Source organism: Eutrigla gurnardus (genome assembly GCF_963514095.1).
Source record: "Eutrigla gurnardus genome assembly, chromosome: 12".
NCBI classification, from domain to species: Eukaryota; Metazoa; Chordata; class Actinopteri; order Perciformes; family Triglidae; genus Eutrigla; species Eutrigla gurnardus.
In genome coordinates this window covers 25523466-25544587 of record NC_139926.1, presented here as the reverse complement: position 1 = coordinate 25544587, position 21122 = coordinate 25523466, and the positions used below count along the sequence as shown (strand labels likewise).

Here is a 21122-nt window from a genome sequence, read left to right as displayed (position 1 = left end):
GGCACATTCCTTCCACGGCTGGTATTTCCTCGAGGAAACACCTGCTTTCAATGGCTCTCTGCAGAGTCCCGGGATTCCTGTCTTTCTGAGGTGAACCCGTTAATATTAAATCCAAAATCTACTCATAAAAGCACATTTAATCAGAAAGAGACAAAACAACGGAAAAGGGTAGTTTAAAAGAAAAGAGGACCAACAATCCTATATATAAAAGCCAGAAAGCAGTCGCACTGATTCAAATGAAGTCAAATGAGACCTAAAACGGTACAGAGCTAACGTTAACTCCTCAACGTTCATTATTTTAGATTAGATTCAGTGATGGTGGACAAAAGAGAGAGAATTTTTGGAGATAAAATAAAAAAATAAAATAAAATGCTGCCTCAGCCGTTTTAAAACTGCCAATCTAGAAATGCTGAGGAGTCGTTTCCAAAGATCCAGGTTTTTCATTCCTAGTAATGCTGTTAATGATTTTCTACTTTTATAACGTCTTATTATCGCTGAGTCACCTCGCTTTGTTTTAGGCAGTAAAAAAGGCAGTCGCACAAATGCAGGTGCATTTTATTTTTGTTGCACTTCTGCCCGTTAGCAGCTCTTCAGTGAGCGGAGTCACAGCTGTGTGTTTATTGTGTTTCCACTTCAGACCATTTTACTGAACATGTGACGAACGTGACAGAGTCTGGAGTCACAGTCGTCTCCGATATCACAGGAATCTTTTATCTGCAGCTTTCTGTTGGATTTCAGCAGAACGTTGGCGTCCCTGCAGCCACGTTCTCTCTCTTTAACTCGACATTGTGCAGGATTTAAGCAGCGAGCATGCTGGGATCGAAGCCTTGGACGACGTGGCACCTGCTCGTAAAATAAGAAGTACGTGACCTTCTGCACTTTTCAGCTGCAGAATCTTTCAGGTTTAACCCACGTTTTCTAACATCTGTTAGCCTTCAGGTCAATTTGACTCCAGCAAATTAAACCTCAAGTGGAACTTTTTCATTTTTGGAAGTTAACAGTTTTTTTGTGTGTTAACAAAAGTATTTACAGGACATTTATAACATATCATCATGTTCATTTTGCATATCAAGTAAATCCCCGTTAACCCTCCTGTAGAGACGTTAAAGATTGAACGTGGTCAGATCCGAGGGGAACAGGACGGTTATGCACAGCGGATCATAAGGATGATTTTATGTTTTATTGGTTAATCGGCTGCTCTCCCTCGGGAAGCTTGGACTCTCCTCCCGTCCCGTTAAGAATCCGTCAGCTGCTTTTAGAAAGGAACGAGCTGACTCGACGGACCGTTATCTAAACTCACCCTCTTGCTGATTTATATAATTTCATGTATTAATGCTGCTCTAGCTTCTTTCCAGTGTGTCAAACTTTTAGTTGCTGCTCAATAAAATGGGAAAAAAGTCAGTTTGCCACACCCTCACCTGTGTTTCCATATAGTTGTGCCTTATTTGGTAAAAAAATAAATACAAATGTGTGACTGTCATTAAGGTGATGCACCTCAGACAGGACGACAGGTTAATAAACACACACACACCTAGAGGGTCTGACGAGCGGGCATAATCGATAAGACAGGGGTGTTGTGACATCAGCGGTTGCTAGGGCAACCGAGTCCCCAGAGCAGATGGCGGTATGTTCCATCGTAGAAGAAGACGGTGCTGGTGTGTGTTGGTCATACAGATAAAAAAAGAAGTGACAGTGATGTGACAACAAGGACGACACGTTAGACCGGCTGTCTCACGTCCGGCTGTCTCACGTCCGGCTGTCTCACGTCCCCCCCCTCGATAAAAGGCGTTATGGAGATGTGTGGCTGCTATTTAGTGGGCCGCTAAACACAAACGGGGGGAAACCCTCGAATGAATCATGAGTGTGTGTGCAGGAAGGAGAGAGAGAGAGAGAGAGAGAGAGAGAGAGAGAGAGAGAGAGAGAGAGAGAGAGAGAGAGGCTGGGTTTTAAACATATGTCTTCATTCCCTCGAATATTATTTTTCATGGAGGGCAGCTCACCTGTTTGTGGCTCTTCTGGGTGTCTTTGTGTGTGTGTGTGTGTGTGTGTGTGTGTGTGTGTGTGTGTGTGTGTGTGTGTGTGTGTGTGTGTGTGTGTGTGTGTGTGACCGATGCACATTTTACGGTAATGCCTTCTATTATGTGATATTATTCCAAAGGTAGTGATAAAAAAGATCAGGTTAATGTTGATTACATTTCACTATTCATGTGTTATAACCGGTTGACGGTGACACCAAGTATCATCAGTACATTCATGACTTGACAGGATGTTAATTAACGTGTGTCATCGTGGAGTTATTAATGATATTCATGGAGGTTACAGTCAATTAAAGTTGGTAAATATTGTGGATGAGTCATCAGAAATGGACGGCTAGCTTTAAGCTGTGATACACTAAACAGCACCGTAGTCCAAATCTAAAAATGTATGTCATTTGCATAAACTTTTTTTTTTTTGCAATTCCATGGCTGACTAACCAGAAGGAGCCGTGACTTTATATGACTTTATATATAGATAGATATATATTATAGGCCACCGGGGGGATGGATACCTGAGCACCAAGCGGTTAATCTGCCACCATTAATCAACACGCCGTTTACGAGCGTCGCCACTTGACTTGAACAGTCGGCATCACAACTACAATTCAACATGTATGTGCAGCTGAAAAAGAACAATGCCCTTTTAAACCCTTTTAGATCACATCATTTAACAAAATATGCCTTAAATAATACAAAAAAACATGAATAAATAAATTCCCTATTCGTATTTTTCTATCAAATTATTTCTGCTTCCTGGAAGACAAAATATGACACATGCTTACATCATCAAGCAATTTCAACCAATAGTATTGTGACATCCAGCAATCAATAGATTGGTTGCTTTAAGCGGCACTGAGAAGGTCACACGGTCATCTTTCCAATAACGCAATTTAGTAAAATAAAGTCTCCATACGGAAGTTTGATACTCTGGAACGGCTGATTCTGCTCGACTTGAACTACGTAGTAAAACTACTAACTTCAAAGATTCTACGGATGAATAACTCATGATGGATGATACATTGTTGCATTCACACGTGATTGATTTTCTCATACGGACATGAGATGATCAATGAGCAGGTCTGCTGCTCACCTCCGGTGATGGAGTTCAGAAGAGAAGGTGGAGGGTTTCATTTCTAATGAGCTTCACCGTTAGTAAAGCAAGCTCACTCAGCGAGTTCCCTCACGGCCTTCTTCGCTGATTGAAGTGGGATAGCAGCATCTCAAGGTGTGTGTGTGTGTGTGTGTGTGTATCAGAGTGGGTGATTTATAGATGAGATTCCCTGCGTGGCTGGAGGGAGATGTCGTCAGGTAGATTAAGTCTAGTTTAAAAATCACTCATCGACAGTAGGAATGCAAATGACCCATCTGGATGAATAAAAACACTAAAGTGAGGATGATGAGTTCGTGAAGAGAGAGTGATGACTGGATGAAACTACAGGAAACTGTGCTCTGATAGGATGTGTGTGTTCCTGCAGGTCAGTGCCAGTGTGGACAGTGTACCTGTTACCCACCTGGGGACGCCCGGGTTCACGGCAAGAACTGTGAGTGTGACGACCGGCAGTGTGAGGACTTCAGTGGAGAAGTCTGTGGAGGTGAGAGAGCACACACACACACACACACACACACACACACACACACACACACACACACACACACACACACACACACACACACACACACACACACACACACACACCAAACACCAAACACCAAAAACCGAGGCAGCATCAGTTAGCAAGCTGATAATAATCATAAAAATGTCAAGAAAGTTCTGAGAAGTGAAGCCAAACCTGAAGTGCCTTAAACCTGCATTCTCTCTGCTGGCCACCAGGGGGCGACTCCTCTCTGGTTGTATAGAAGTCTATGAGAAAATGGTCCTACTTCTCTCTGCTGGCCACCAGGGGGCGACTCCTCTCTGGTTGTATAGAAGTCTATGAGAAAATGGTCCTACTTCTCTCTGCTGGCCACCAGGGGGCGACTCCTCTCTGGTTGTATAGAAGTCTATGAGAAAATGGTCCTACTTCTCTCTGCTGGCCACCAGGGGGCGACTCCTCTCTGGTTGTATAGAAGTCTATGAGAAAATGGTCCTACTTCTCTCTGCTGGCCACCAGGGGGCGACTCCTCTCTGGTTGTATAGAAGTCTATGAGAAAATGGTCCTACTTCTCTCTTGATGTATTATCTCAGTAAACATTGTAAACATGAGTTTATGGTCTCAATCTCTAGTTTCAAGTCTTCTTCAATCCAGCATGTTTTTTTCAGTTTGTTGGCCACCTTCAGCAGTATTAGCACTGTTAGCTGCCAGCCTTTGTCTCAGCCGTCACCAAACACAGTGGAGGCAACAGAACTGCTTTGTAACCTTCGTATTGATCACCTTTAACATTTATAACATCTTAGCCTGAATAAATGAGACGTATATATAATATTTCACATATATTGACTATAAAAAAGTAATTCTTCAAGATGTTATGATCTTATTGGCCCAAACTTATTCTCACAGCTGCCTCAGGGTCTTTATTCACATCGACTATTTCACTGTATCTCCTGTATTTCCGTCTCTCATTCCTCTTTGACCTCCTCCCATCTGAGTCAAGCACCACTTTACTTTAGCGAGACACTTTTTTAAGCACTTAACTCGCCGTCTGGGCCGTCTCTCTTTATTTCTGTCCCGCTGCACCGATGACACGCCGTCGGCAGCTGGAGAAATATTTAATTGCTTTCGGGGCCCCAATAAGACGTTTGTTATGATTATGACGGGCGATTTCCGACAGCACGACTCCGTTATGCAAATGATCGGATCTCTACGATGATCTCTACTCGTGAACTGGTGACAGTCATCGATGAAAATCTGACACACGTGCTCCTGCAACCAAGCTAACACCAATCTGTGTACGTTAAAAAAAAAAATAACTTTAATTCCATAGCCATCATTGTGTGTTATTTTCTCTCGGATTACAACAGGGAAGCTTTCTGAATTTTCTTGTGTCTGGTCGTCGCCTACTCCATAGCAATAGCCGCAAAGCCTCATGGGTAGTGTAGTATTAAAAGCCATTCTTTAAGACCAAACACATCAGATACACAACTACTGACGTGAACACGATGTAGACACTTACACGCCCTCTTCTTCCTAATCATTGCAGAGAAAACCACACACATTTATATTCACGGCACACGCACACACACACGCACACACACACACACTTTGAAATTATGCCAGGAGCAGACGCTGAATTTGAAGATCAATACGCTGTGATCCTATCTGCTCTCTTTGATATCCGCGGGCTCGACCCCCCTAAACTCCTGGAGCTCCGGTTTGAGAGGAATCGCTCGGAGCCTTTGAAGCTTCCGTCGGAGGTCTCGGGGAAGTTCTGGCTCTTAATATGAGCCATTTAGGCACAGTCGCTGTAATGGATGGATCGCACTGAAAACATTAGAGGCTCAATTGAAATTGATATTTCTCTTCTTGCAGCCGCTGCTGCTGCTTCTGCTGTCAGACGGAGACAAGTCAGATAAAGATGCAATTAGAGATTGTGACGCTGCCAAAGAGAAGCAGAATGATTTTGGGGGGGAATAAAACATAATTCTCATTGTAAGGAAATGTTTCCCCATTGGCTATCCTTTTATTGTACTGTTGTTTATCTCTCCCAGTGTTTCATTGGAGCATATAAGACACGGAATTCTGTCATTTCTACACTCAAAAAGAAGTTTACAGTAATTTGTTTATTTTTTCACTGGAAACCAAAGTTAGGTTCAGGCAACAAAGTCATCGTTGGGCTTAAAATAACCTCGAACACTTTTGATTCAGGCAACTCAACAAATGTTAGATCATTAAGGACTACTACTACATCTACTCCTCCAACATAAGTAGTTAATTAGTGTTTAAAGGCAGAGTAGGTCGTTTGGAAAAACCACAGACTTTGAACGCATCGCCGAACCTTCGTTCAGGCCTCTGTTCCCTCAGAAGGCCAAGCGAGTGACAATCAGGAAGTAAGTATCGACAGACAGGCATTAATGTCACTTCCTCACATGGATGCTTCGTTCGTGTCCCTACTGGCTTCCATGCTGAACGACACATATTGAAAAAACCGGACAATTTGTGTCCGTGTGCATGAAAGCAACAGATTGCATTTCATGACTTCATAAACCGCCGTGGGACTGTGTTGGACAGGAAGTGCCTCCCTCCGTGTGGAGTGGGGGTTTTGTTTTTATTTTTAACCGTCCTGTTATCCTTCAGGGTCTATTTGACATCATTCAACATTTCATAAAACAAGGGTTAACATGATTGTTTTCGCTTCATATTCAGTGACTTTTCCCAATTGAATGGGCAAAATATAGATAAACATAAAATGAACATGATGATGTTTTGAATGTTCTGTACACAGAGGTTATGTTTTATTTAATGGGTTATTTAGGGTGTCAACAAAGAAACATTAAGTACCTGAAGCATAAAGCTGGGTAACATTTAGATTATGATCATTTTCTGAAGGTTTAAATTGCTATAGATGACAAAAATGTGAGGGTAACAGGAGGGTTAATGTAGCTTTGGTTCGGACTGTGCCATTTTCTATGAGTGGTGCATTGCAGCATCTGAGGGTAAATGTCTCCTTTAAAGGGGGGGCGGGGGTGCAGTATTTATGTGAATGGATTACTGGGGCTCATTGTGTGCTGGGCTGTCCAGAAACAATTCTTCTTTGCGAGGCGTCCGGGGGGGAAAGCCTGTCTGAGCTCCAAACCAGCAGTAACACACACTTACGCCCATACGAGACGTGCCGTCGGCCTGACAATTAAGTGTGTATACTTGGAGAAGCTCAGAGGCAACTCTGGAAAAAAGGTACCCCGAGTGAGGCATGGGGGATCAAACAAAAACCATCCCAGCTTTCCATGCTGGGGTGCTGTCTGTGCCGCTGGATGTTTGGGAAAGAGAGGAAGTGAATAAATGACAGCGACTCCTTGCATATCATTTTCTCTCCCAACAAGAACCAGCAGCCAAAAATCCACTCCACACACTGTAATTGAGGTCTAAGGTGCTCATTCTTCAGGCTTCCCCGCTCACCTTTAGTGTGCATGTGATACAAGAGCGACGGCAGAGATGCTGAGGCTTCCTGAATCGTAAGCATTTAACGCCGTTGGTCGACTCCGGCAGCTTATTGGGTTCACGTGAGGTTTCGGTGTCTGTTTTACTTCTGGAGTCGAGCATCGCAGCTGAGCCCTCGGATGTTAACGTTATTTAAACGTCTTAAACGGTTATCACGTTGGCTTTCTGCAGGACAAAGCGTTGCTGTTTTGTCTTGTCCTGCTATAAGTAAAATTTGCCCTTTCAAAATAAAATTTTCACTATAAAATCTTTCTTTTCACACATAATCCCGATCATTCAGGCCATTTAAAAATGAATTAATGAAAGTAACAGGAGGTTTAAGCATGCAATGTGCTAATAGCGTGAGAAAGAAAGAGAATAGGACTGAGTTTTGGTCGAATGGCCCAAAAAAACTTCCATGAAAAGTCATTACTGACCGAGACCACTCCTCCCAAAGCTGGCACGGACGAGAACATGGCTGCTGTCGGACACCTGGCTCATGTAAATAAATCCGGAGAACCATCTGCGCCCTCATTAAGGCTCCGGTCCTCAGAGAGATCCAGGGTCGGGGGTGATCCTGCTCTTCCTCCCCCAAATGAGACAGTCCAGTCTCCCAGAGCACGGAAAGTTAGGTTATGTTTGGAGGAGAGCTCCTCATGAACTATTTGCATCGCCCGAACACAACAAGATGCATTTAATTAAACCAAAATCTATAGTATAAACATGTGTTTCACAGGCTGAGATTAATGAAAACGGAAAGTATTTATTTAGTTTTGTTGCATTAGATTTGTTTTGTTGCCATATTCTTTCCATTTTTGTATGAATGGATTTGATGGATGTGTGATCCATTAGACTTTACCAACTAATCATGTGACTTCTGAAGATAATTGGTACATAATCTTCAGGGGCATCATAGCAAAGGGTAAATGAGGCCCTGTACCAAAGGGGCTTATTATTTAATTTTCTTTTTTTTACTTTTGTTACATCAAACCCTGATGAAGACTTTATTTCTGAGGACATTTAAAAATGGCAGAGGCCTTGTCAGTTTGAAAAAACATGTTTGGTCTTGACATGTGAAATTATGGAGGATAAGGGTCCTAAAACACAAAAACCTGAGGTACTTTTTTATCCATAATTGAGACCTTGAAGTTTTATTAAAAGAAATCTGCCAGTGCACCGTGAACATTTCTTTATCTGTTTTATTCTTTATTCTCGTGCATCGATCTGCCTTTTTCTTTGATGTTTCAAGATGTAGAGACCTGAAACTAGTCAAATTCTTTTAGAAACATTTTGTCTTGGTTTTAAAAAGAATATTATGTTGGGACTCAGATAAAAATACATACAACCTGATGATAAAGAAATGTTTGGAGTGCAGCATCGATGTGTACAGAGGCGAGCTCAGATCTTCCATCGTTTCTCTGCGACGGTGAACTCTTAACCTCCGACAGACGCTCCCTGCATGCAGTATGGATCTTCTGGGTTAAACACCAGATTCACCACCACCTCCCCTCCCAGTCCATCTCTAAACGGTGAACAGCACAATGCTCTGTGAAGGGCAGGTGCACTCTAATTGAATGAGGGCTCTGTTTTTTGTTTTTTTTCGTTCTTCCAAAGCAATTAAATGCTCTCCCAGGCCGTCTGATCGAGGCAGCCATGCATGGCCTGCCGTGGCTGCCACTCCACTCCACCTGCTAACTTTCATGTATAACCTGCCAACACCGCCACACACACACACACACACACACACACACACACACACACACACACACACACACACACACACACACACACACACACACACACACACACACACACACACACACACACACACACACACACACACACACACACACACACACACACACACACCATCCCCCACTCTACCTCTGATTGATTAAAGCAGGAGGCATCAGGAAGCTGCAGGATCCATTACATTGGTGTTATATTCTGGGCGAGCCGTGTTCCTCAAGATACGAGGTTTGATTCCGTCCTCTTCTCATTTATCGTCATTCTGAAACAAAGGAACGCACAATTAAAATGCAACTTATAGATCGTTTACGAAAGAAAAACAGGAGAAAACTAGATTTCGTGGTGGAGTTTGGGGCTACGAAGATACTTCTGTTTTACCTGCCAGACAGCAGCAGGATGCAGAGGCTGCTGTTTGGATGGGAATCATCTCTGCGCAGGCACCTCACCTCATCAATACCCCCGAGTCTTGCTGTGCTGGCTATTGGATATAATATGGATATTTTTTTGTATGTTCTTGATTTAATTCAAACATCGGTATCAAACTTGGGGGTTTAAAGCAACAGTTCAGCATTTTGGATATGAAATATGAAACACTCTTTCATATCGCTATCCTAAAATGTACAAACTCTAAATGTATATTATCTTAGATAGAAGATCCTATACACGTTACTACTCCATACTTGTTAAATAAATACTTACTTTGCAAATATTTAAAGTTTCTAATCCATATGACGACACCGGGCTGAATGAACGTTAAAGAGGCATCAAGTCTTCGGCTTGGAATCAAAATTCAGAAACAGCTGTTTGACTGAATCAATGGCAGCATTACATCAAAGCATCTTTCCAATAGCACAGTATGGATTTACACTGATGAGAAGACGCTCCGCTCATTAGCACCTCTTCAACCTGCCGTCTGTAACCAGATGTGAACATAAAGGAATCAATCAGCTGGGTGATGCTGCCTCCACATGATGCACTTTGTATTGAAGTGTGTGTGTGTGTGTGTGTGTGTGTGCTTGTTAAAACCACAGTGACGCTGTCATCTATTAGAGCATCCAAGCACCACAACTGCCTTTCTCAACCAATTAAACGGCGTGTGTTGTTGCAGCCTTGTTCTTTGATTTCCGTCTCCATCTGAAGCTGGAGATTTATTAGAGGACGGGCCGAGGCCGGCGATGACGGGTCCTTTCATGTCCCCGGAGAAAACACAATAATCCCGCTGCGTCGCTCGTCTTCCTTCCTATTATTGTCAAGGTTCAACTGCACTGTCAACTTTCTGTGTTTTGATGCTTTATTGCCTTTATTTTCGCTCTCCGCTGGCATTTCTCTTGACTCTTCGCTGCGATTTCTATCTCCTTGCGCTGTATTCTCTCTTCACGTTGAGTCTCTGCGTTTTAAACAAAGGCCTTTCTGCCCTCCAGGTCACGGCTACTGTTCCTGCGGACGCTGCATCTGCGAGGAGGGCTGGTTCGGGAAGCTGTGCCAGTTCCAGAGGTCATGTGACATGAGCGACGTTCAGAGCAAAGAGCTCTGCGAGACTTCGGACGGAGTCATGTGCACCGGGAAAGGTGAGCGAGGGTTTTTTTGCACGAGTTTCCCATAAAAATTGCGTTTTGGCATGAAGAATCCCCTCAGTGCTAGTTTATACTTTTATACTTATTAGCGATACGCACTAAGATAATATTCAATTACAAGAGCAAATCCTGCATCGAAAATAATGTGTTATTCGGAAAATGTCCATAAAGTTTACTGAAATGACAAATGGCTCTTTACATGCAAAAAGAAAAAAAAATCCTTCATATTTTATACCAAAATTCAATGTATTATCCTCCCTATGAAACCAAACACGAAGGGTTTCTTACATCAGCTAACGCCGACAAGTTTCAACCAATAATATCATGACGTCCATCCCTCAGTCCGTCTGAAACTAGACAAGGTCATCTTGTGACTGATGAATTAAAAAATCCTCCCAACGTTATGTCCCGCATACCGATCCTCAGGAATACGTCAACATATGGAAGATAGATACTCTTGAAATGCTGCTTCACCTCCACTTTAAAAGGTGCACAAAACAAGATTTCAATACAAGAATATCGATTGGCTCTCAGGAGCCCTCGATGTGGTGACGCCAGACCCGACGGCTCATAGCTAACAGTGCTAACAGAGCTAACAGTGCTAACAGAGGTAACAGTGCTAACAGAGGTAACAGTGCTAACAATGCTAACAATGCTAACAGTGCTAACAGAGCTAACAATGCTAACAGAACTAACATTGCTAACAGAAGTAACAGTGCTAACAGTGCTAACAGAGCTAACAGTGCTAACAGTAAAATCAACGACATTATAAGCTCTGACCCTCATGTGAGAATATTGCTCCAAAGTATTTGAACTCTGCGTTGAAATGCTTCTTTTGCGTCTGTATTAAAGATTTTGAATCATCTCCCTTGTTTTCTTCTCTACGGTTTTTATTTCTTACCCAGATTTAAATGTCACTATTACAAGTCTTTTCATCCCCATTGCGACCGAAACATTCATGTACTAAAAAAAATATTTGACAAAACAATCTCTTCTTTTAAGCTCAACAAAAATCCCAAGTAATGATGGATACTGCATATTTCTCTCCAATCTCCATAAAAACATCTCTATCGGGTTCTTACTGTCTCTGATAAGCAGTCACACTAGTACAGAGTATTTAAACTGATTTACAGGATTAACGTGGAGTTCTCCCTCCGAGCCCCGGCGCTACGGGTTAATACCTCCTCCTTTAATGATTAAAGTCATAATCTGCTCAAGATTTACTTTTAGCTCCGTTTATGTTTTAATCTTTCACCCGGGACGGAAACGTGTTATAAAAGAGCCAGAACAGAGCCGCAGTTTCAAAATCAGATCTTTGATTATTATAATACTTATTATATACAGCCTTCTGAAGGGCTGACGGCATCAACAGATCAGTTGATTGATCGGCAATTAATCAACAATAATGCAATGAATCGTTCTCATCCATAGACTGTATATAAGTAAGTGGGCGTAGTCATGGTGACGTGGTAGTGGACTACGGTTTTGAAGTCTCGAGTTCAGGATTTTGGCTGTCGGGCTTTTGGCATTTTAGCAACCAGTGAAGGAAGTGACCATATTTGGACTGTGGAGGAGCGACGAGTGGATCTTTTCTCATAGACTTCTATACAACCAGAGAGGAGTCGCCCCCTGGTGGCCGGCAGAGAGAATTACAGTTTAAGGCACTGCAGCCTCGTCACGTCATGCAGAAAGCCCAAACAAACTTGATTTTCAGGGGTTTTTTTCTGCTTCATATCGTTTATTGAACATCTCTCCCTTTGGGACTCTTTTAGTAACAAGACAAACTATCTAAACTCTTCTACTTTGGGGCATTTTTCATTATTGTCAGACACGTTATAGACCAAACAGTCCAAAAATGAATTGATAGCAATGAATAATAATTAGTTGCAGCTGCAGGAGCTGCCAGACAAGTGCATCTTAAAATGTATGAGACTCTGCAAACGTGTCTTGTACTGTACTGTATGTATCATTAGGTGGCAAATGAGTCCACACAACAGGACTCTTTCTCCGCCGTGTAGCGCTGAATCAGCAGAAATGGAGCGAGTGCAGCCGGTCCGGCCCTGCAGAGACGAGAACGGGCCGAGAGCCGAGAACCGAGCCGAGGGCCGGGGCACGGAAATGAAGATGAGCATGTTTGATCTCCACACTCTGCTACGTTCAGACACCAGAACAATCCTCCACCTCCTTGTGTGTGTGTGTGTGTGTATATGTGTGTGTGTGTGTGTGTGTGTGTGTGTGTGTGTGTGTTGGTTGGTACTGGGGGAGATTGTGAACATCGTTGCTTGAACTCTGGGTGTGAGCTTTGGAAAAAACAAGTGAAGTAGACAGCAGTAGATTTGTTTCCCTCGACCAAATCCTTAATACCTTATTATCCTGCTGCTGCTGCTGCCCTTGAGAGAGAGAGAGAGAGAGAGAGAGAGAGAGAGAGAGAGAGAGAGTGATGGGGAGGAGAGGAAGTTTAAAGTGTGGGTGGAGGATGGGTTTCCTGGCGGCGTACATTAGAAGCTGCGTCCCCCGGGGAACATCTCATATCCACTCGATGCCGTTAATCTAAAGAAGTTACACGAAGCAAAGAGCATTTATTAAAAACACCAGCAGGGAGGGGATGATGTTCAGAACAATGTACACCATCACAAGTGAGTTATGTATGTTAATTAAGAGAGTGTGTGTGTGTGCGTGTGTGTGTGTGTGTGTGTAGGTTCCTGCCACTGTGGCCAGTGTATCTGCTTCCCCAAAGACTGGTGGGTTTCTGGAGAGTTCTGCGAGTGTGACGACCGAGACTGTGACAAACACGACGGCCTCGTCTGCACAGGTAGAGACGGACACACACACACACACAATAGAGGTCTTTAAATGTTGGAGACACCAAACACCCCGGCAGCATCATTTACCAAGCAGCTGATAATAATCATAAAAATGTCAAGAACGCGTTCCAAAAAGACTCTTTAGCCTCCAAACTGTGTTGTATTCTCATCTCCGGCACATTCCAGATAGAGAGATATTATACTCTATTTTGCACCGCTGTATTGATTAGATGTCTCTGCTGCAGCTCCTCTTCACATAAAACACGATCAATTATACCCAGTGGCATGTGGAGGCACCCACAGAAACATTAAAATAATGGTGACAATAATAAAACATTAACAGAGGCCATTCTGCATTCTGTCAGTTTAAAGTGCTTCATGTTTTGCTGGTGGACTTTTACTTAAAGCTACGGTTTGATAACGATGAAAACCAGCAACATTAGCGACACTGGAGCCGGTCCGACTCAGCTCCCAATATGGGTCCTGGTTCCTCAGACCTGAAGACCTCTAAAACACACACACACACACACCTGTAGGTTTACGGCTGGTTAAAGTCAGACAGAAGGGAAATGAATGAAGATGATGTACAAAGCCGTGTATCCACAGGAGCCGTTTTCCCTCCGCTGATAATGGACCTCTCAGTACATGCTCATAAATATTTCCCCCCGGGGCCGTCAAGAATCTGGACCGCCGTTCAGATGTCTTTCTCCTCATTTACTCCAAACGTCAGCATTAATGTCATTCAGATGAGCATCAGAGGCTCCGGATGCAGGAAACAAAGAAAATGTCTGTTAAATGTTCCTGATTCCCAGAGTAGTATAATACATATATATATATATATATATACATATATATATATACATATATATATACATATATATATATATATATATATATATATATATATATATATATATATATATATATATATATATATATATATATATATATATATATATATATATTATATATATATATACATGTATATATATATGCGTGAACATAGCTTATGCATGAGAGCTGTTATATGCAGGTAACTGCTTCTGCAGGTAGCCGGGTGTTTTCTTCCCCACGTCGACGCCACCAAAGTGTGTTTTTGTGGCGTGTGAGCTGAATGTGGAGATTTCACGGACCCTTCAAAGCTTCACACCGTGAGTGATGTGGAAAATTCAGCGTATTAGGGACGCTCGCTGGTTCATTTCATGCACTGAATATGATCATTTCAGCAACGTTTTTTTTTTTTTTTCAGAAAAGGGCTGTTTGTCCGTCTGCAGGTTAGAATGTAAAAAACCCCAACAAATCAGGACATTTCATATACTGTATAAACACCACATCTATAACCTGATTTAGGATCAATAATACAGTGTCTGTTAGTCTGAGTGAACCAATGAGAATAACGTCATCCATATTTCAACAGCCTGATTTATGGGATTCCTTTGAGCCCCGTTGTTGTCGACAACCATAAAAAAGTGGACGTGACATGTTCCCTCTGCACCACCAGCACACACGGTTTATTTTTAGTCCCACACACCGCTGCTGGAAACAGTGATGGAAGATGCATTTAGAGGTTTTGTATGAAAGTAAAAATAGGAACAAAATGTACCCGAACTATAGCGGCCAATAACACAAGTTAAAAGTACAATAAGTCCCTCTGAGATATAGCGGACGTATATGGCATAACAATACTCAAGGAAAGGACACATACCTTGAAATCGTATATAAAGACACATTTTTGGTCTAGTTTTGGAGATATCGAGCGTAGAGACTCGTCTCCAATAATACAGGACGATATAAATACTATATACTGGAGATGAGGCAGGCATTCTGCGACCGACATCTCCGAAAGGAGGCGACTCACAACAAAAGAATCTGATTGACAAACAGCACTAAAGGTAAGAAAGAAATGACATGTTTTTGATTTGGGGGTGAACTGGCCCTTTAAATCTCGTCAGTATTTGTCTTCCGTACGCTGACGTATCTACGAGTGGAACAGGATCGATAGATGTCAGATTATTGGTTGAGACTGTAGCTCATATTTGGTTTTCCAGGAAGAAAACGATTTTTAAAATATGATGAAATACATTTTTTGCATGTAAATAAGAACACAATATGAATGGGATCGAAAAAGGGTTTTCTTTCATTTAAGCTACACTTGAGTAATTATATAGAATACTTACATCATTCCAAAACAAAATAAATGCCTATTGCAGATAAAAATAGTCCCTTATAAATGCACCGTTCTCTCCTGTTTGTTCGTTCGTGCAGCAGAAGTTGGTTGTTGTTGGTTTTGGTGGGATTTACTGACAATAAGAGGAATAAATAGAGTTTGATCCTTTAAAGAGGCAGGTTTATCTGATTGGCTGCCTGCGTTCAGCACATCAACCAGCAGTTAAGCCGACTTTTATTGTTCTTACTTACCTTTGACTCCTACATCCGGTTATTTCACCTCACGGTGACCTGTTGAGATCTCCCTCGGTGAGATGTTGTGCTATGAGGTATTTCAGCTGTGTGACAGGAAGCCAGCAGTTAGTCCTCCTCCTGATCTGCTGATCTCCTGATCTCCGTCTGACAGCTCAGGGAGCTTTGAGGAGATCTTCAGCCGACGGAATTACAACACATTTTTAAACCTAAATTAAAAAAAGACAAAACAACCTCATGCATAAATGAAAGTGTAGGTTTGGTTCCACCCCCAAAACATGAAATATGATGCTGATCCAGGTCCCCTATTGGTTGAACAGTCGAGGTCTCTTAAGCTACTTAAGTTAAAGTTCAGGAATGATGAAGATGAGATTTAACTTCACTTGTAGAAAACTCCTCAATCCAGCTTCAACATCGAACAGAGACTTAAAACTATATGTTTTCCTACCGAACATTAAGGCGGCAACCTCCGGGTCTAATAAATGAAGTGCCTTAAACTTGCATTCTCTCTGCTGGCCATCAGGGGGCGACTCCTCTCTGGTTGTATAGAAGTCTATGTTCTGGATTCTGGTGTTGAAGCTGCTAACAAAGTTAGCTTCTATAATTGAAGGTCAACTTTACAGCAAAGTGTTAAAGTCATCTTAGTAGCTAACTAGCATTGGTAGCGTGGTAGCAACCTGTCAATCAGCAGGTAAGCCCCGCCCCCTAAAGCATCCCCTGCTTTCTGGTCTGGTGGACTCTAAATGGACCATAATGTACTAAATGAACATCATGCTGGATTGAGACCATAAACTCATGTTTACAATGTTTACTGAGATAATACATCAAGAGAGAAGTAGGACCATTTTCTCATAGACTTCTATACAACCAGAGAGGAGTCGCCCCCTGGTGGCCAGGAGAGAGAATGCAGGTTTAAGGCACATAAACCAGAGTTTACCACTTCCAACCTTCTGGATGCAAAAGAACAAGACTGCGGAGGCCAAATTGCCGAACGTGAGTCTACAAAACTGACGGTGACGTCATGGTGACTACGTCCAATTCTTACATATAGTCCGATTGTTACAAGCATTTAAATCTGGAGAGGACAGTGTGGCTTTTCTGCACCACAACCACACTTTAATGATGTTGGACTCGTGTGATATCTGAGCGTTGTGTAAATGTGGTGAATATCTGGCCTTCCCCCCTTAATTAAAGCAGCGTGTCCTCCTCTGCTTGTGTGGGCACCGGCAGTGGAAAAACCACAAAGTGTCCTGAGCCGTGAAGTCACCCCCCCCACCCTGCCAGGGAGAGAGAGAGAGAGAGAGAGAGCTTCACCCAGAGGAAGCAGGGTGTGAAAAGAGGAACCTTGTTCAGGTCGGGCATGATGGCACAGTTCCTTTAATTCACAGCTTCTCTTCTCACGTCTCCTTCACAGGCAACGGCTTGTGCAACTGCGGCAACTGTGAGTGCTGGGACGGCTGGACGGGGAACGCCTGTGAGATCTGGCTGGGAGCCGAGTACTGAGGAGGAGGAGGAGGAGGAGGAGGAGGAGGAGGAGGGACCTCGGGGTTACAGGGACAAGAGGCCTGGCTGCCCGGAGCCACCAGGCTGGTTAAAGACCACCGGACGTGGGGAGATAATTCTGCATATCACTAACATTCATTCTTTATATTGTACTGGTTACAAATCATCCTTACCATAGGTGCAAAAGAAACATATTACCATTTTAAAATGTTTAATAATGTAGGCTCACATATTCCACACGGCAACACGTACTAGGAATGCGGGACAAATCCAAAACATATGTTTGAGAAATGATTAAAGTGACATGTTTGTGTGCTGTTTGTTCAAACTCGGACGCAGAAGTTTCTGTTTGAGGTTTTTATTTCTTTTTTTTAATAATAAAACATTAAATGTGCCGCATGACACAACATTTTTGCATGGAAAACAAACGCGAAAGACCTTAATCATACATGGTTACAAATTTGTTATAACATGACATAACTCCAATGGGCATACTTGCAATGGTTTATATATATATATATATATATATATATATATATATATATATATATATATATATATATATAAAATTATTATTTTTTGTTGATGTTGTTGAAAATAAAATCATTTTTAATAGTGCCTATTCTTCTCCAGCGGCGAAATCAAACCCAAATCGATCAGCCCGACTGTTTCCCGACTCATCACACACTAGTGATGAGGTTGATTTCTAAGTGGGGGGGCGGGGCTAAGGAGGGGGGGGGGGGGCATACATAGTTCAGTCGTGGCATGCTGGACGTCCATGTCACTTCAAAATAAAGGAAGGAGGCATCGGGGGGGTGAGAGCCACTCCAGACGAGGACCGACGAGAAGTCACAAAACTGTAAATTCTACTTTGGCCTTAATTTTTTTTTATATTTTCATGCTTTTTAAAACGAGGCGACCCCCCTCCTCCCTCCTCCCTCCCCCCTTTTCCGGTTGGTTTGTCCCCATCAGAAGTGACAGGTGCAATAATATACTGCACACTATATTGCATTAAGTATGTTACTGACATTACAGTACATGACCTTTTTTTTTTTAAATATATAAATATTTTTATTTCAATATTGTTTGTATGTTGTGTGTGTATACAACAAACACAAACGGTATAAGTGTAGACAAACTCGTTGCATATATGTATGTAAAATTAGCGGTACATACCAACAGGTTTTCTCAATAAGACGCGGCCTACGACATGCACAGCTCATCGACGACGCCGTCCTCTCCCCATGCAACAGACGGACGATGGACCCAACGAGGGGCGACAACGCAAAGGGACGAAGGGAAGAGTTCGCTAGAACGTTCTTGTAACGCGTCTGAAGAGAGTCGGGGGAGAAAACCAAAACGTGATCGGTATCAGGAGACGACATCACACACACGATCGGAAAAGAAACACAGAGATGTACATTTACACACCGGCTCATTTACAAAAATAAAGTCGGCCTCGGAGGAGGAGGAGCCAGATATCTGGACGGCAGCAGCAGCCAGCCCAGCATGTAGAGTTCCTACGGGGAGGATGGACCAGCTACACCACGTTTCTGCAGCTTTCTACAAAGATTCAATGTGCTTCCATGTGCTGCGATTAAAAAAAAGTGTGCAATCCAAATAAAATCATATTCAACCAATGAATTTGAGTATAATTTAATATTCGAAACTAAAAAATATCCGGGAAAGCCAGTGGATCGGAGAGCGCCGGCCGTACCTCGCTCCTCGTAGAAAACGCATGCACGTGATTAACTCAAGGTCGGCCACGCCTCTCCTGAATGACATCAGTCGTTGACCTCTCTGGGGGTCGCAGTTCGGCTTCTCTGGGACGGAAACGCTGTCACAGTGAAAGCTTTGATTCTTTTACTTTGTGTTTTGTGTGTAAAAGAATCAGTTCGTCCTCGGGGTGAAAGAAAAGGAGACTTTGGTCATTTCAGCATGAATACATATTGGATAGATAATGCTACGTGTCCTCTAGGTGGGCGTGTCGGGTGGGGGAGGCACCGTCGGCCCAGTGACACGGACTGGGAACCCGTTTTTGCATGCCGGAGTGGGAGGGGGCGGGATCAAGGTCCAAACAGGCACGTGATAGGCCCACCGAGATGATCAGTACTGGACTCTGCATGCTGAGCTAGGAGACAAATCCTCTCATCATCATCATAATAATAACAATAATCTATTTGAAAAAGTTATGATTCATAATAGTCATTTTCCCTAAGTTGTATACAGTGAAAATGTTACAATAGAAGCCATCTCTCGTATAACTGCTGCGAGAAAGAACACAAACATTAAATCCTTTTGCCCATGCTTTAGTTTGTTGCCGAACCAAATAGGGATGCAGCCAGTATAAATGTCGCCTACTTGGTTTTGTTTTTCAGCCACGTCGTTTTTCTGGCTTTTATCGAAAAAGTAGACGCCGCCGCCGCCGCCACCGCCGCCGCCAGTGCTGCGGTTATAAGAGCGTCTGGTCTAAAGCCACGAGCCCCCCTTCTCGCCTTCGCAGTCCAAAGAAGTCAGTGAGTGAGGGACGGGAGGCCTACAAGGCCCAGAGATATTCCTGGAGCCCACGCTCCGAAATACGATTAAAGAAAAATAGACTTCAAGGTTTTTTTTTTCTATTTACCAGAGAAGGCGGACTTGAACCGCCGGTGGGACTTAGATAGTGATATGTATACACCATTCCTTACAGCGCTTCTCCCACCCACGCACACATCTGTTCATGTGTGTGTGTGTGTGTGTGTGTGTGTGTGTGTGTGTAGGGAGCTCCTCGCATTGATTGCAGTGGCGGTAATTAGCACTTCATCAACTATGATTGCAGGAGCTTTCTGCCAGCCTCCAGTGTCTTTTTATCAGCTGTAAAAAAAAAAAACATCTCAGATTTCCCCACAAACTGTGTGTGTGTGTGTGTGTGTGTGTGTGTGTGTGTGTGTTGATGCCACATCTGTGTGAATGAGTTTCTTAGAAAATCATACGACTCCCTTTGCAAAAAAAAGTTGTTGTTTCATCTTTTCTCGGTTCCTCGACAGAGAGATAGAAAGAGAGGGAGAGCGGGAGAACGTACTCGTAAAAATAGAGGACGACGGTCCAGATGTTTTTTACTCTATGCAGTCTCTGTCCCAGCACATAGCTGGTGAACTGTGGTATAGAAAATATATCTGAAGACAGACTCTGCTGCAGCAGGGCGTCCAGGAAAAGGAGGAGGAGGAGCAGGAGGAGGAGGAGGAGAAGGAGGAGTTCTTGAATGAACCGTCGGCAAACAACGTGCTTGTTCACGTGAATCTAAAGGCATTCCATGAGCAGAGGTCCTCGTCCCTCCTGTGCTGAACTCAGCCGCCTCAGCATCCGTGTGTCCATGAGGAGGTGGAGGAGGAGGAGGGGGGCGAGGAGGAGGGGGGCGAGGAGGAAGAGGGGGGCGAGGAGGAGGAGGAGGTGCAAGGGAAGAAGAAGGAAAATAAAAGGTGCTTCGCCTGGATCCACAGAAGAAAGAGGAGTCAGGTCTCCCCCTCCTCCACACACACACACACACAAACACACACACACACACACACACACACACACACACACACTCACAAACACACACACACACACACACACACACACACACACACACACAAACACACACTCACTCACACACACACACACTGGCCGCTGGTCAGGTGCGGCTATGTGGCGGGCTTGTCGGGTTTGCTCACGGGTTTCCCTCCGTTCATCACCGCCGGCTCACTTGTGCTTTTGCTGGGAGGAGCCGCTGCCGCCGCCGCCGCCGCCGCCTTGGGCGCCGTCTCTCCGACGTCATGCAACGACGGCTCTCTGTACATGGCGACTGGAGGAGCAGAGAGACAGGAGAGGAGCAGAGAGACAGGAGAGAACAGAGAGACAGGAGAGGAGCAGAGAGACAGGAGAGAACAGAGAGACAGGAGAGAACAGAGAGACAGGAGAGGAGCAGAGAGACAGGAGAGAGCAGAG

General features: G+C 43.5%; 2 protein-coding genes across 4 annotated transcripts in view; one reads left to right on the top strand and one right to left on the bottom strand.

The window, feature by feature from the left end:
- The window catches only part of itgbl1 (integrin, beta-like 1), a 45839-nt gene extending 27043 nt beyond the window's left edge, over positions 1 to 18796 (top strand). Inside the window, exons 8-11 of the mRNA XM_084023044.1 lie at positions 3512 to 3628; positions 10279 to 10425; positions 13130 to 13243; positions 17068 to 18796. Coding sequence (XP_083879170.1) covers positions 3512 to 3628; positions 10279 to 10425; positions 13130 to 13243; positions 17068 to 17156 — 467 coding nt within the window. The 3' untranslated portion in view covers positions 17157 to 18796. The remainder of the gene's footprint in view (positions 1 to 3511; positions 3629 to 10278; positions 10426 to 13129; positions 13244 to 17067) is intronic.
- A 1890-nt stretch (positions 18797 to 20686) lies between these two features.
- Positions 20687 to 21122, bottom strand: part of fgf14 (fibroblast growth factor 14) — a 90080-nt gene continuing 89644 nt past the window's right edge. For 2 of the 3 annotated variants that reach the window (XM_084023053.1, XM_084023055.1), the window contains exon 5: positions 20689 to 20979. In XM_084023053.1, coding sequence (XP_083879179.1) covers positions 20819 to 20979 — 161 coding nt within the window. In that variant the 3' untranslated portion in view covers positions 20689 to 20818. Of the gene's footprint in view, positions 20980 to 21122 lie in introns of all 3 variants that reach the window. The other variant, XM_084023054.1, reaches the window with a different exon arrangement.